Source organism: Hippocampus bargibanti, linkage group LG02 (assembly GCF_051943395.1).
Source record: "Hippocampus bargibanti isolate YZ-2025 linkage group LG02, ASM5194339v1, whole genome shotgun sequence".
Lineage (NCBI taxonomy): Eukaryota > Metazoa > Chordata > Actinopteri > Syngnathiformes > Syngnathidae > Hippocampus > Hippocampus bargibanti.
In genome coordinates this window covers 15,614,209-15,631,100 of record NC_142735.1, presented here as the reverse complement: position 1 = coordinate 15,631,100, position 16,892 = coordinate 15,614,209, and the positions used below count along the sequence as shown (strand labels likewise).

The 16,892-nt window shown below is 43.8% G+C and overlaps 1 protein-coding gene and 1 long non-coding RNA gene across 4 annotated transcripts in view; one reads left to right on the top strand and one right to left on the bottom strand.

Moving 5' to 3' along the window:
* LOC148901688 (teneurin-2-like) overlaps positions 1-16,892 on the top strand; it is a 234,314-nt gene that overhangs the window by 164,140 nt on the left and 53,282 nt on the right. The window contains exon 9 of the mRNA XM_088989625.1: positions 5,828-6,066. Within this exon, the coding sequence (XP_088845751.1) occupies positions 5,828-6,066 (239 nt within the window). The remainder of the gene's footprint in view (positions 1-5,827; positions 6,067-16,892) is intronic.
* Positions 1-16,892, bottom strand: part of LOC148901689 (uncharacterized) — a 52,434-nt gene that overhangs the window by 34,572 nt on the left and 970 nt on the right. For 2 of the 3 annotated variants that reach the window (XR_016114160.1, XR_016114162.1), the window contains 2 exons: positions 3,115-3,196; positions 1,422-1,522 (listed from right to left, as the gene is read on the bottom strand). This is a non-coding gene — a long non-coding RNA (uncharacterized LOC148901689). The remainder of the gene's footprint in view (positions 1-1,421; positions 1,523-3,114; positions 3,197-16,892) is intronic. The other variant, XR_016114161.1, reaches the window with a different exon arrangement.

The window sequence follows — 16,892 nt, the reverse complement described above, 5'->3', positions numbered from 1 at the left end:
ACATGAACCTGCAAAGAAAAAAAATCAGCATCTCCCATTCATTATGTGCCTCCCCCAAAATGGGAGGCCGTTTTTAGCTCATACAAATTATTTGCTCAAAGCAACAAAAATAATGCAGTGGGAACATCACAGCTTTACATTGATACTGTGGTGGATTCCGGTGGGGAAAGCATGTCAACACTCACACTTTTCCCAGTGAGAGAGTTTCAACACCCACACTATTCCCGCTGTTATCTCCCAAGCACCTTGCAACAGACGCTCACAGCTCTGGTCCTATGTGTCCGCACGGATCAAGTTTTCTCTCTCCCTCCTTCGCTTGTTCCAGGAAACACGATCCAGACTGTATTTTCATGACTTTATAGCGAGTGGTGGAGCGACGCCAATATGGTCAATTATCTTGCTACAATCCGTGTTGAAAATAACTCAGTGTCAAGCTCTTTCCGTTGGGCATCGGTGTTATATTGTAGCAATTAAAATCAAAATATGCAAGTGACTCAAGCACCCTACGAGGTAACTGATGCATTTGATCTTTCAGAAAGAATCACGTCCTCTTTCAAAGGAACATGAATCAAATAAACAGCCATTGTTCTTCATCCATCTGTCCTTCTGCTTTGTTCCAATTCCCACAATTGTGGTTGGAAACAATTCTCGGGGCAATATCTTTGGGTTTTTTGTTTAACGCTCAGATCTGGCTTCATCCAGTGTTGACTTCCCATTAGTTATCTTCTGATGATGATCATTCCCTGAGTAGAGTTCAGAGCAAACACATGTTGCAGACCTGAAGAAATGGAGACGCATGAGTATGGTTGTAAAAATGTCTCCGCTCAAGGGAATTGCTTGCTCTGACTTCCTGCTAATTACCCGGCATGCTCTCTTTTCTCTGATTAATTGTCCAGGTCCTTTTTTTCTCTCAATGGGGTTGCAAAGCAGTGAGAAAATACACCATGCGCTCTTCTAATCTTCAGCCCCTTGTCCATCCCCATAATTCCTTTTTTCATGCAAATTCCAATTAAGTGTTATCTGGTGCATACACATAAAAGAAAATCACATCAGTTGTGATTGTTTGTGCGTGGGCAGGAGTTCCTGCGTCTACATGTATGCGAGTGTCTGCCTGCTCCTCGTGTGTGCCAGTGTGTTGCATGCATTAGATGACAGCGAGGTTGCGCTTGTTACTTGCTGCTTTCAGCCATGCGGGAGGAAAAGGGTGTTGCTGAGGGGTCTCTGTCAGCACTCTCTAATTATGTGTGACGTTTCCATGCTGGACCACCGAGGACAATTCCACAGCGCTCACACACATCCGAGCACACACACACACACACATACAAATAGCAAAGCTTAATGATACAGAGCTGTGATTGCCAGCTGCCTGCTATGATAGAAACCCTTCGTGGTCCTCTGCAACATAAATCAATGTCAATTACCTCCCCAGAGCGCATTAGACACTTTCCATCCCTGGCATGGCTTGCAGACATATTTTCATCTCACGCCAAGCTTCTACCGGTCCCTCTCTCATGCAGCAATGCTAAGAAAAAAGGAAGAAAAAAAAGAATAAAATACATGCAGATCATGTACTGCACATTGTCTCAGATGGAATGCAAGTCGTGTTGGACATATCAGTTGCATTGTGTCTCATCCTTGCCAGCAGCGCATGGTGAAAATGAATTGTAGCGAAGGCACTTGCTGGTTGACCTTGATATGCGTGTGCATGTACACACAGGGGCTCTTCCACTTGGGTTTTTGTAAGCTTATGCATGCATATTAATATTGATGGTTTTGTCACTGAGAGGCAGTTATTTTTAGAGAATAACCGTGTGTTTCTTTGTGCGCGCCTTCGTTCAGCCTCGATCAGAGGCGTTTTCTCTCCTGCGGTCTCCAGTCTGTTTTGCCTTGTCACGAAACCCAAATGACAGGTAAAAAGGGTCCCATGCAAGTGGGGGAAAAAATAATCCAGTAGGATACCAATCCAGCAATCAGTGGCATGTGATGATGAGAGGGCGAGAGACAGTCGAGGCTGAATGAATAATTGATAGCGAGAGAAATGCTGTTCTCACAAAATATTGCCATGCTCAGAGCACATCACCTGTTTTCACTGACTGTTCTTAGATGAGTAGACATGCCGATATGAAACAGCAGTTATAAAAGACATCAAAAGGATACAGGGTGTTGGAGTGGTATAGCATATTTTCAATAGCAGTCCTGAAATCCACAAACTGTGGTGGATTACTGTCAATTGTTTTTGTCAAGAATGGTGGAAAGGGAACATTGAGGCATATTTTAAATGCACACAAAATGTTAGCATTTTGGCCAAGAAGCAGATCACAATGAAGTATTCTTAAAGCGGTGCTTTGAATGTCAGCAATATGAATTGTTTTGACACTATATTTTTTTTTCCTGGAACATTTTTGTGCAGTTTTCTGAATATTTTTTGGGCATGCAATATTTTGCTTTTCTTTTTGACCCCACCCCAAACCCCTTTCAATGTTGCTGCTATAGATTGCAAATGTCCCCATTGTGGGTCTATTAAAGGCTTTCTTATTATTCTTATCGTTCAAGAAACATGCTACAAAATTCCTAAAATGCAGGATACATGGCAGACTGACCTAGGGGGCCTGTAAGGGAGCAACTACTGGAATCCTCACATGGTCAAAATGACAAATTTTCAGCATATCTACCCAAAATGCCAGCTTTCTTGAGTTCATTGCTTCGTCCTTGCTCTATTATACCTCATAACACAGTCATATACCAATGCACAATCCCACTCACACAACTCCATGCCAGAAATACATTCAGTCACTAATTAAATATGCTGGGAAAAATGCTAGTTCATTACGCTGGCATTGATTAAAATGGTGCTTGGAAAAACACATATAGTATTTCGAGCAGACAAACACAGGTTTGTCCTACGTCATCTTCGCAAACTCATTCTTTCAGGTCGTCACCATTTCATTATGGTTGATAATAAATAAACAAAGTGGTGATGGGCCATCAGTATTGAATTGTCCCACATATATCATATTTGGATATAGGTTTTCTCCGTACAGCGACAGTATGTTATAATTGCTATTCATTTAAAACTAGTTTTTACTCAGTGAATGTGAGAGTGTGTGCTCGTACTTCGGTATGTGTCCCATCACTGTCTGGAGGCTGGTTCAAAGGGGTGTCTGACATTTGCCTGCAGCAGGGAAAGGCTTCCGGCCTGATTAAGAAAAAGTAGTTCAATTTTCAAAGTCTCTCTTTTTGATCCTTTGTGAGCCTTTCAACAATGTAAAGAAACAGAGGAAAAAAGCAGCCAAGGAAAGAAAGATGCCAGCCATATTTGGCAAAAATCATAAGTGACACGTTTTGAAATCATTTTCTTTCTTGACTGTTATACAGCTGGTTTCAGTGTGACCCAGAACTAATCGCCTGTAGATAAATTCTGAAATGAGCACTGGTTTGAGGATACTTATTCTACTTGACAAGTAGGTGCACAGAATGAAGTTATACAATGCTATATTAGCATCTAACGATTGGGGCGAGCTAGCCTCCCAGGGAGTTAGCTGTCGTTTGCTTGTCACTTGCTATCAAAAGGTAGACTACTGTGTCTTTGTGTGTATGTTTTACATTACATTTGAGGCTAAATTCAATTAAGCTTTGCGTGTAACGTGGACAAAATGATTCCAAATAAAATTGAAGTCAAATAAATGAGAGTTTGAGGACTATTGTGCAATTTATAGTGATAATAAGTGAAGGTGCTATGATAAACTAAAAAAAAATGACCTGTGTGGTGATGGTTATGCAGAAGATGATTAACTGCCAATCCTCCACATCACAGCGATGCACAGCTCTCATTCCACAATGCATTCAATTATCCCTTTTTAGTTTCTTGGCAAGTCATTTTGGATTGTAAAGACAAGGTTAGCATATCTGAACTTGTTTATTTTATCACAATTGGTTCTATTTCTAGTTCTCTAGTTGTAATTAACCTTTTCCACAATGGCATATACACCCACAAAGATAAGAAAACTACACTTTGTTCAAGGTTTGGAGATAAAAACAAAACGATATGTCCAAAACATTAATGCCGGTGCATAGTGTCAACCTCAGTTCTCAACTTGACCAGACTTATGACACATGAAGCACACAGACAAATGGAAAGAGCTGATCAATTTCATTTGTGGAACTATTTTCGGGTTTACATTGCTACAATCAATTACGTCATTTTTCCCAAATTGTTTTGTGTGGTACATGAATATAGGTGTGACAGACAGAATTTTATCCATTAGTCCATGCATTTTCTGATCTGCTTATCCTCTAGCTTTCTTTGGGCACCTGGTGCGGTCCACCATAAACTGGTTGTTAGTCAATTACAGGGCACACATAGATCAACAGCCATTGCAATTACACCAAATGACACTTTAGAGTGATACATTTTACTAACATAACTTTTCATGCATGTTTTTGGAATATGGGAGGAAACCCATATTGTCACAAGGAGATGTAAATGCCACACAGAAAGTCCAAAGCCGGAATCAAAATCTACACCTCTGCACATCAATGTGAATTTGCTACCCAACGAACAACTTGATTGTTTTACATTTGATCAAAATTAATGTTATTGTCTTCACTATCATTAGTAGAGTAGTGTTATCCAGGTGTCCTTTTGCAGAAATGCTCTCTTTGCAAGACTGTCATCGCACTCCTACTAAGTTTACAAGCACACACAAACACATTAAAACACACACATACACACACGCACGCACGCACACACACGAGCAATTCTGACAGAACATCGTCTTTGAGGTTGGATTGACCTGGCCTTCTCAGATCAGTCACATCAGTGGAGTCAGGGGTGGCTCATCAGTTCATGTACAGTATACATGTGTGGAAGTGTTTTGTAAAAGATGTTACAACAAATTATTTCCCGTGTCCTTTGAAAAAGTTTCTTCAAGTCCTGTTTCACTTTCTTTTTTATGTCGACAATGTTCTTTGGAAGTCAGAGCAACGTAAGTCTGAAATGAAAGAGAAGAAATGGATTTTATAGGAGAATGAAAAGATGCATAATGTAAGATGCTTTGTGATGCTTTCTGAAAAATAATAACAGAGGAAATTGCAGAATAATAAAATGGAAAGTGAGAACACAGAAGGCACTGTGCGATGTGTGAGCAGGTGCAGCAATAGCAAAGGATAATGGATAATATGAGCAAAGGGATGACGGTTAAGATTCCTCTTTTATCCTCTCACTGAGCCTTGACCCCATTGGGGCAATGAGAACAGGCGAGAGGAAAAACAAAGATTCTCCACATGTGAAAATATATGTGTATAAATATATGTGAAAAACCAGCTATATAATGTAAGATGTGTGAACAGAAGCACAACAAAGGAATTTAGTGAAAATGAAAGGGAATTTGAAGGTTCCAAAACAACCTTGGAACTGAGCTGGTTATACTGGAGATACTGTCACTTCAGGCGTGTTCAAACTCATTGGAGGGAGGAATTGGTCCAAAAATTGCACATATGTGACCCAACTGCCTCAAATGCCGTTGGTCATTTCTCATGTCCAGTTCATGTTTCCCCTACAATGCTTAGTCTGCACGTCGTTTCATCATTTTTTTCTCTCATATGTTAAAATACTTTACCTGTTCCTAAGTGTCAAAACTTCGATATGTGCACACATAGTGAATTAAAAAATCAACCCACTTGAAAAGGCATTGAGTTGAACTATGAGCTTTGAATTAATATACTAAAGGGAATAAAAAAAATAAAAATCAGCTAGCAGGTATTATGCTGTAGACACCCTGAGGCATTGACAGCCAACATTTTTTACATGTTGCTTTCTTGTCTTCAGGCACTTCTTATTCAAGACATCGTCAGGGACCACCCCGTTGTTCAGTAGCTCCTCTCCTGGCTACCCTCTCACTTCTGGAACTGTGTATTCTCCACCACCTCGTTTGCTACCCAGAAACACGTTTTCCCGCTCAGCCTTTAAGCTCAAGAAGCCGTCCAAGTACTGCAGCTGGAAATGTGCAGCGGTGACGGCCATCGCTGGAGCTGCTCTGCTGGCCATCCTGTTGTCCTACTTTATTGGTAAGAATTATTTCACTAGTGTCACAACACCTTAACCCTCATCAGCAAAATGGAGCACATTATATCACACACTGTGATGTCACTTTCAAAAGAAGCACTGAAAGACAAATAAATGAACGATGACAATGCCGCAAAACTGCCATCGTCACATATTGTTCAGTTGTACAACTCTTGTTGCTTTCCTCTTTTGGAAAAAAAAGAATTGCTACTTGAAAGTAAACTCAATGTATTGTCGCACAAAATCATCCGACTTGACTAGACACTTCTCTGTTGTATGGGCACTTCCCTGACACAATACAAATTTAGAAGAGAATCCCCAATTTCCACCACTCCACCGTATAAATCTCGGCACCAGCAGCTGCTCTGTTGATCCACATTGAAATCAACCTGCTGCTCGAATCATCCATTAAAACACAAGCATAACATAAAAGGTCATCAATGATGTGCTACGTGGTAAGATTGCCCACATCTATTTTCGTAAATTTGCTTCATTTTAACCGCACACACACAGAACTTTTGGAACACAAGATTCACTGAACAGCAGCACAGGAAGCCAAGCGGATCAAGTGTGTGTCTGTGGGTTTTGTGGTAGAAGGTGCGGGCAGTTGCGTCACCAAGCCGTTGATTGGCCTTTTTCCCCAGAGACTTGAATCAACGGAAAGGGGTTATGAAGCCAAAGTCACATCAGCAAAAATGCACACCCCTACCCAATCCTTTATCGTCTTCACATCACTTATTTACAATATCTGACTTACATTATTGATATGGCCGTATGTATACATCACCGTCCACCTCTCTCAGGTCCCCAGATACCCTCTGTGGATTTATCCAGAATGTGACTATGAATACGACTGTGTGTGCATGAATAGCATGTGCCATATTAGTTTTGGTGTCCATTTGTGCATCTGTATTTGGGTGTTTTACGTTTGCTTGTGTGTGTGTGTGCGGGAGGGGAGGGGTGTTCCACACTTTACCTCTCCCCACAGAGTGCCCTTGAGAGTCCTCCTGAGCAGATCAAGGCCCCTTGCCCCTGGCTTTAAGACAGATCCTTTCACTCCTGGGCTTTCACGGTCACACTGCACTGGACAACCACATATGGAGCGATGCAACTGGGATTGCAAAGGGTGTGTGGGGGGCGGTGGGTATCAACCCTCCTCAAATGCCTCCCCTATCATGTTAAAGCAACACATACCGTCAATGCAGATTATTTATCATTTTGACCACTTTGTTATTCATTGGATTCTTTTTCATTTTTTTTCCATGACATATGAGTTCAGATAACCGTAATAAAATGATTCTTGAGTCTAATGAGGAACATTCCTCGGTTTATGTGGACTACATTTTCAGAAATAGACATTCGATTAATTAAATAGCCATAGTTTAGCTGAATGGCAAATATTTTGGCCTCGGTTCTCCTGACTGGCAAAGTGTGAGAGGGTGTGCCTTTGTGTATGTGGTTGGATTGATTGATTAATGTGCCCATCTCTTCATATCCCTCCTCTAATATAGCTATTTATCTATCCCGCTATCATGAGTCAGTTGCCCTGAAGCCCGACTCACTGCTGCTCTCTGTGTGCACTCTTGTGATGGCTGAAATTCGTCATAAAAGTCATATATTCCTGGATGTGACAATAAAACAAGGTTACCCGCTTCAAATAACAAGAACTCAGTGGAGTTATGAGTTTGCTCTAGTCAAATGTATTTTATTTGACCTATGTAAATTGGAGAATGAAATTCTTTCACTATTCATAGAATATTTCATACAATTTTAAACATGAGTTTTTCTGTATAATAGCTCAGTTGGTTATAATTGAGCCCATAACACACAATAGCTCAGTTCTTCTTAATTTGGAAAACTCCAAGGCCTTTTTTCGGCTGTTGTAAAGGGATGGTTTTGATGTTTTGTCTGAGCTGAACAGAATTCGAGCAGAGCTGCCAAGCCTGAAACCCTTGTGTTTACCTAGCTTTTTGTTGCAGTAATCGTGCGGTGCGTTTCAGTCGAAAGAGTTCACTGCTCATAAGGGGATTTTCTACATCGTTTTTGTGGTGTGTGTGTGTTGGTGTGTGTGTGTGTGTGCATGTGTTTGTGTGTGAGTTTGCGTGTGTGTGTGTGTGTGTGTGTGTGTGTGTGTGTGTGTGTGTGTGTGTGTGTGTGTGTGTGTGTGTGTGTGTGTGTGTGTGTGTGTGTGTGTATTTAGAGCCTGGTGCTTACAGGCAGGATTGAACAGAGTGCCCAGAGCCATGCAGCGTGAAGAGGACCTCTCTGAGGCGCTTGCCAAGGAGCCCCCCTCATAAATTACACCAGGACACTTGTGCCTGAACAGCACTTTTCTTCTTTGTTGGTGCATGCATGTTTTTGTTTGAGCACGTGTGACAAGATGTCACGTGGAACTCAATTCTCATTGTTTTACCACGAGTGTCCTGGGCTTCTTTAGTATTCTTTCCCTGTCAACAAGCACATTTTGATCAGGGGTGGCTTTATGTGTCCCTAAAGTTGATGGTAATTTTTTTAATCCACATTTTTTTTTCTCACACATTACATGTGATGTTTTTGTTTTTTGCTTTTAAGTTTGACCGATAGAAGTTTGCTACATAAAAATTCCACCATCTGACGCAATTTTAGATATTATTGAACTTAACCCTTATTTTTTTAAAATGACTAATACTACATATTATACTTGGAGTTATCAAAATGTATAGAATAATATTTTTATATATATTTTTTTTCAACACAGTGCTTCAGAAATTCGGACAGAAATGGACAGACCTGCTTTAAGTGGACGAGAGACTCCAATAGAGAACATTTTGAGATTGATGTCTTGCAAAAAGCACGTCGATGGCATGTATACATAACTGTGAGGACGCCTGCCGTTCGTGTGTGCCTCCCTATTGCTCTCCTCTTCTTGTTGTTTGTGTTGGCCTCATGACGAGGTAGAACTGTACTAAATAAATGACAAAGCTTGTTCTTCATTTTCCCTACGCCTGCTATACTTGTTCCGAGCACCAGAGCAAAAGGAGAGGTTGTTGCTAGGATACAGGTGAGCGCCTGGAATACAGGAGCAGATACAGGTCCGTCATGAGGCACGGCAAACTGCCGACATAGCGGAAGGCAAAAGGGCAAAAAAAAAGAGAGAAATGTTTGTCATGGGGTTTGGAGCAGAGAGGGCAGATGGGTAGAAAGAAAATGTGTCATTGTCACCATGTTGCCAAAACTTCAGCGGGAAACGAAAGGGGAATTGATGACTGAAGACGCAGAAGTGAGTGAGGCTGGGGCTGCTTCTTAAGAGGCCAGGGCAAAAGACTATGTGGTGACAAAAAGGGTTTGTTGTTCGCGTCCCAGACAAGAGCATGTAGAAATGGGAGCTGGTATTAGGAATGGCAAGAAAACCAGATTCAGAGAGGAGCAACTGAATAGGGGAGAGATGGAAGGGAATGCAGCCTCCCAAGCTTAGGTCGCCCTGAATATCAGTGACACTAATGTTTCTAAATTGATCACGGCGAGCACCGAACAGACGGCGAGTGACTTCAGTGAGTCACAGAAAGGACAGAGGGACTGTGAAGGACACCACTAGGGCCACGATGACACAACGTGAAAATTGAAACTGAACAGAGTGAAAGGGAGGATGCCTGTTTGATTTCCACATAACAGATGTAGGTCATGTCAAAATAAATGCATATGTTTCATTATAAGAACCGTACTCTTTAATGCACACTCCTTTGCAGTACCCAGCCATGTTTGTGTGTCTTCGGAACTAAATGGCACTTTTATAAAATTCTCAGCCTCGTGCCCGAAGACAGCTGAGATAGGCTCCAGCAACCCCCGCGACCCTAATGAGGAATAAGTGGTACGGAAAATGAGATGAGATGAGATAAAATTCTCATAGAAACAATTCTCAAGTTCTCACTCTCACCGTGTGTGTGTGTGTCTGCGTGTGTGCATGTGTGTGTGTGTGTGTGTATGTGCGTGTGTCTCCGTGTGTGTGTATGTGTGTGCGTGTGCGCATGTGTGTGTATGTGTGTGCGTGTGTGTGCGCGCGTGTGTGTGCGTGTGTGTGTGTGTGTGTGTGTGTGTGTGTGTGTGTGTGTGTGTGTGTGTGTGTGTGTGTTTTGTATACACCACCCATATACTCTCCATACATGTATGGAGATGTGCAGACACATAGTCATCGGGTCTGACCTTCATGCCTGTAAGCAACTTTCAATCAATCATGGCTGTCACACATTTCAAACCTAATCATATTCAATTCTGGTTCTTCATGCTTTATTAGTAGCCTGGCTCCTGCAGTGTGTAGTATGGTAAATATTCTTTGTTTTCCAAACACACACAGTAGTTGCAGGTTGGTGAAATTCAAACAACCCTCATTTGACCACATCGACGCTGGTCAATTTTTTTGAAAGAGCCATCTCGATTTAAAACAGTACCGTTTGATATTAATCAGGAAACAAAATGGCTCTTGGAATGACAATTTCCTGCAAGAAAAAGAATAGCGTCTAAGTTGCCATATAGTGAACATTAACATTTTCTTTGAAAATCTGCAGAGGACCGTCAAAACCCTCTACATGCAAATCAACTCATACCGGTGGTCTGTCAAAAATGCCTCATACTTTTTATGAGTAACAAGATCCGCTATTTTTTGCAGTATTGGCTTCTGCCATTTTCCTAACGAGCACTAAGACTGAAATCAAGCTCGTAGGCGAGAAATGTGTCACTGTGTCCAAACTCGAGCCTTCACAATGTTCTTCTTTGGAATTCTTTCCAAACCAAGCTCCTTGACCCCAAAGTGCCCCTCTCCATCTACATGTGGCTTCCCTTCTGTTTCTCCAAGGTAGAACAGCTAGAGGTCAGGATGTGTCCCATATGCCAGTACCTGTGAGGAGGTGTGTGTGTGTGTGTGTGTGTGTGTGTGTGTGTGTGTGTGTGTGTGTGTGTGTGTGTGTGTGTGTGTGTGTGTGTGTGTGTGTGTGCGTGTGTGTGTGTGTGTGTGTGTGTGTGTGTGTGTGTGTGTGTGTGCGTGTGTGTGTGTGTGTGTGTGTGCGTGTGTGTGTGTGTGTGTGTGCGTGTGCGTGTGTGTGTGTGTGTGTGCGTGTGCGTGCGTGTGTGTGCGTGTGTGTGTGTGTGTGTTTCCTCGTCCACATCTATTTAATGTGAGTTTGTGAAGCTGCATTGGAGCATATGGTAATAAGCAGAATCCTGGGCATGAGGATCAGCCATGGCGCTAGTGCCCGTAGCAGCAGGGCCTGTTGTACCGAGAAAGGTTAGACTCTTACTACACTCCGCAAAAAAGGGCAGAGCCTGGGCCGTGCGCAAGGTGCCATACCATCTGTACCAGGGGGGTAAATGGTCATCGCCATTATCCAATTGAAACAAGAAGACAGCTTGCCAAAGTGTTTGTATCATCACTGTTTATCCTTGAACTATCCTTGCCTATTTTGATTGCATCAGCTCGTATTTTGTGATGTATTTTGTGCAGTTAACCTGCAACATTTTTAATTACCAGCCTCATTGACGTCATGGCCGAACAGCGTTTGTATTGCTTGCATTAGCGTGGAAGGGCTTGTTTGATTCATTTATTTTCTCATTCATTCATTCCGCACTGAGAAGTGCGGGTGTTATCGGGGCTCAATTATCAGTCCAATTAGGCCCACAGTGCTTCAATAGCCATGTGTTGGCAACAGGAGAGAGATGAGATGAGAGAATACCTTTTGCTCTCTTCGTCTGTGTTTTTCCCATTTAGTCTCTCGGCCTGCAAAACATGTTCGCCTGTCCTCCGTCCTTGATTGGCCCTCACTCATTCTCTCCCGCTCTCTGATCTACGATAAGATAGCATAGTTCCTCATATCCTGTTTCTAATACAGATCGATGAGAGGGAGAAGGGTTGGTTGGAAAAGACGTGGTAGAATGGGTGGATTTGGAACAGAGAAAATGGAGGCAAAGCAAAGGAGGGAGGGGAGGAAGAGGGAGAGATATCCGAAAAGGAAATGAGTATTCACAAAGGAGGACATCGCCCAGATTCACATCTCTTTTCATTTGGACCATCGTCTACACACAAAAAAAAACCTGAGTCTCGTACATGCGCAGTCGCATTTGCATATAGTTGTCTCAATATCTTGCCAATAGAGAAGACACTTTGGGTGTGTGATAAAGTGACTTACTTCTAACGTGCCATGCAGGTGTAGTAGCTGCCATGAGCAACCTTTTTTTTGTGTTGCAGGAAGTTTCAGATGGGTTGCATCAGCTGGGTGAGAAGGTCCCGTTGGGGATCGGTATAGGAGTGTGTTTGTGAGTGTGCGTGTGTGTTTGTGTGTGTTTTTGTCTGTGTGTGTTGTCTTAATGGCAATATGAGGTTCAAATATATACAGTAAAGTCTCGTTATATCGATATCGGATATATCGATAGTCCCGGTTATATCGATACTATTTCTATGCACGCACTGAGAAAATTACATGCAAACAGGGTCGGATATATCGATAGTCCCGGTTATATCGATATTTTTTCGGACTCCCTTGAATATCGATATAACGACACTTTACTGTATATATATATATATATATATATATATATATATATATATATATATATATATATATATATATATATATATATATATATATCCATCCATCCATCCATTTTCCGTACCGCTTATTCCTCATTAGGGTCGCAGGGGGTGCTGGAGTCTATCCCAGCTGTCTTCAGGCACTAGGCGGGGGGCATATATATATATATATATATATATATATATATATATATATATACAGTAAAGTCTCGTTATATCGATATTCAAGGGAGTCCGAAAAAATATCGATATAACCGGGACTATCGATATATCCGACCCTGTTTGCATGTAATTTTCTCAGTGCGTGCATAGAAATAGTATCGATATAACCGGGACTATCGATATATCCGATATCGATATAACGAGACTTTACTGTATATATATAGGTCGTCGAGTAGTTAGCACACCAGCTTCACAGTCGCCGGTTCGCGTCCCGGTCCGGCCTCCCTGTGTGGAGTTTGCATGTTCTCCCCGGACCCGCGTGGGTTTTCTCCGGGTCCTCCGGTTTCCTCCCACACTCCAAAAACATGCATGGCATGCAGATTGACCACTCCAAATTGTCTTTGTGTGCCCTGCGATTGGCTGGCAACCAATTTGGGGTGTCCCCTGCCTCGTGCCCGAAGACAGCTGAGATAGGCTCCAGCAACCCCTGCGACCCTAATGAGGAATAAGCGGTATGGAAAATGAGATGAGATGATGAGCGCCACCTTTTGCTCCAATTACAGCTGCAAGTCGCTTGGGGTATGTTTCTATCCGTTTTGAACATCGTAAGACTTAATTACGCAGAGGTGGATTCTATTTATCATCATCAGTCAGTTAAGGACAACTGTGCATCATTCAGACATCCTCACTGAACTTCTGGACTGAGTTTGCTGCACTGAGAGTAAAGGGGACGAATAATATTGCACACCCCACTTTTCAGTTTTTTATTTGTTAAAAAAGGTTAAATTATCCAATAAATGTTGTTCCACTTCATGATTGTGTCCCACCTGTTTATTCTTGACAAAAAAAATACATTTCAAGATCAGTCGCAGCAAGACGGAATATATGTGTGTGAATGAGAGAGATCCAAGTGCAAGAGTGATGCTACAGGGTGAAGAGATAAAGAAGGTGGAGGATTTTAAGTACTTGGGGTCAACTGTACAGAGCAATGGAGAGTGTGGAAAAGAGGTGAAGAAGCGTGTCCAGGCAGGCTGGAGCGGCTGGAGAAAAATGTCAGGTGTAATGTGTGATAGGAGGGTTTCAGCTAGGATGAAAGGAAAAGTGTATAAAACAGTGGTAAGACCAGCCATGATGTTTGGACTGGAGACAGTGCCACTGAAGAAAAGACAGGAAGCAGAGCTGGAGGTAGCAGAGCTGAAGATGTTGAGGTTTTCTTTGGGCGTGACCAGGTTGGATAGGATCAGGAATGAGTACATTAGTGAGACAACTCAGAGGCTTTGGAGAGAAAGTCAGAGAGGCCAGACTGAGATGCTTTGGACATGTCCAGAGGAGAGACAGTGACTATGTCGGTAGAAGGATGCTGAGCCTTGAACTGCCAGGCAGGAGACCGAGAGGAAGACCGAAGAGGAGGTTTATGGATGTGGTCAAAGAGGACATGAAGGTGTCATGATCTGGTTGGCGACCAATGGGGGGCGCTGTCGGCCCCGCCTGCACCTGCACAGGTGCTGGTCGTCCCGATCAGATTGGCGACCAGCGGGTAGCGACGTCAGCCCTGCCGGCAGCCTCGCAGGTGCTGGTCGTTATAATCAATGACACTTAAAAGGACACCTGGCACGATCATCCGGTGCCGATTCATTGTTTGTTTGCTGCTTGGTTGCAGCATGCATCGTGTACGTGTTTGTTTAACCTTGGCGGGCTTTTACACTTGGTTTTCTTTTGCTACTTTGTATTTTTTCCATTTAGATCATTTTGATGTTTTACATTTTGTTAGTGCTGACCCTTATTTTAATACAATTTGTCAAACAACCTCCTGCTCCCTCCTGCCTGCTTTTTGGGATCCGCACCCGCCATCACCACCTCGCAAAACGTGACAGAATGAATCGGCCTACCATCGGATCCCGCAGGTACATCGGACCCGTCTCATTTCCACCCTGTGCCTGGCAATGCTACGTCCACGTTAGCGCAAGCCTCGTCGAGTTTGAATCGCGTCACTCGACGAGGCGCAACGTCCACGTAAACGTCCGGCCGAGACCTCCTTCCAGGTGGCCGTCCAGGGTGAAACTGGGTGACTGGCATTGCACGCCCACGTCCAGCCACGCTGTCGTGGTCCATGACGAATTGAGTCTCATCCACGACGAGCCGTGCAACGTCCGCGTCAACGTCAGTCCGAGACCCCACTCACCGCTGGATCCCGGAGCGGCTCTGGACTGGTCTCGTTCCCCCGGAGCCGGGCAGTTCACGCCCACGTCGGCGTCGGGCCGAGACCTGGTCCCATACGGCCGTACGGGGTGCCATTCTGCGCCTGGCAGTTCGACGTCCACGCAGAGCCATGCGCCGTCGCGTGAACGTGCGAGAGGGATCGCACTCACGCCCACGACGATCCGTGCCGCGTCTTCGTCCACCCCCGGCCGAGTCCCGTTCCCATCAGGCCGCCGCCCGTCGTATGCTGGAGAGGCAGCGGTTGCCCTCTCCACCGACCGTTCCCTGGCGAGTGGACCTTTTGGGAGACTGTTGGGACTTCTGGAAGCAGCCCCTTGAAGGGGGGGTACTGTCATGATCTGGTTGGCGACCAACGGGGGGCGCTGTCGGCCCCGCCTGCACCTGCACAGGTGCTGGTCGTCCCGATCAGATTGGCGACCAGCGGGTAGCGACGTCAGCCCTGCCGGCAGCCTCGCAGGTGCTGGTCGTTATAATCAATGACACTTAAAAGGACACCTGGCACGATCATCCGGTGCCGATTCATTGTTTGTTTGCTGCTTGGTTGCTGCATGCATCGTGTACGTGTTTGTTTAACATGGGCGGACTTTTACTTTTGGTCTTCTTTTGCTACTTTGTATTTTTTCCGTTCAGATGATTTTGATGTTTTACATTTTGTTCCTGCTGACTTTAATTTAATACAATTTGTCAAACAACCTCCTACTCACTCCTGCCTGCTTTTTGGGATCCGCACCCGCCATCACCACCTTGCAAACCGTGACAGAAGGTAGCTGGTGTGAGAGAAGAGGATACACAAAACCGGGATAGATGGAGGGAATTGATTCACTGTGACGACCCCTGAAGGGAAAAGCCGAAAGGAAAAGAAGAAGATCTTTATGTTTGAAGCCTGAAATGTGGCGAAAGGTAGCAAGATTCAAGGGCCCCGAATACTTTTGCGGGGCACTTATATATCTATTCATTATCCATACAGTGTGTGTGTGTGTGTGTGTGTGTGTGTGTGTGTGTGTGTGTGTGTGTGTGTGTGCGTGCGTGTGTGTGTTTGTGTGTGTGTGTGTGTGTGTGTGTGTGTGTGTGTGTGTGTGTGCGTGCTTGTGTGTGTGTGTGTGTGTGTGTGTGTGTGTGTGTGTGTGTGTGTGTGTGTGAGAGAGTGAGTGTGTGTGTGTGTGTGTGTGTGTGTGTGTGTGTGTGTGTGTGTGTGTGTGTGTGTGTGTGCGTGCTGTGTGTGTGTGTGTGTGTGTGTGTGTGTGTGTGTGTGTGTGTGTGTGTGTGTGTGTGTGTGTGTGTGTGTGTGTGTGTGTGTGTGTGTGTGTGTGTGTGTGTGTGTGTGTGAGTGAGTGAGTGAGTGAGTGAGTGAGTGAGTGAGTGAGTGTGTGAGTGAGTGAGTGTGTGAGTGAGTGTGTGAGTGAGTGAGTGAGTGAGTGAGTGTGTGTGTGTGCGTGCGTGTGTGTGTGTGTGTGTGTGTGTGTGTGTGTGTGTGTGTGTGTGTGTGTGTGTGTGTGTGTGTGTGTGTGTGTGTGTGTGAGAGAGAGTGAGAGTGAGTGTGACGGATGGACAGTCTTGGGGCGTCCGGTAGAAAAGCAAGCTAGAGGCTTCCTAAACTAATTAACAGAATAGAGGGCTGGTCTCAGCTACAATTACCATCCTAATAGAGGTCAGAGTTGTTCATTTAGTGGCAATTTAAAACAGTTATTATGTTATTATTGGGAAGGCCATGAGAGATGGGCAAATATTGGGCTGCCTTTGTGTGTACAAAGGAGGCAGGCATTTCTACTCCCATGATTTTTTTTTTGTGGAATAGTATTGGAACAAAATATTTGCAAAATATTTTTTTCATGTCCAATAAAATACAAAGAAAATAAAGTGCACTGAAATTGTTGCTGCACAGAATAAAGT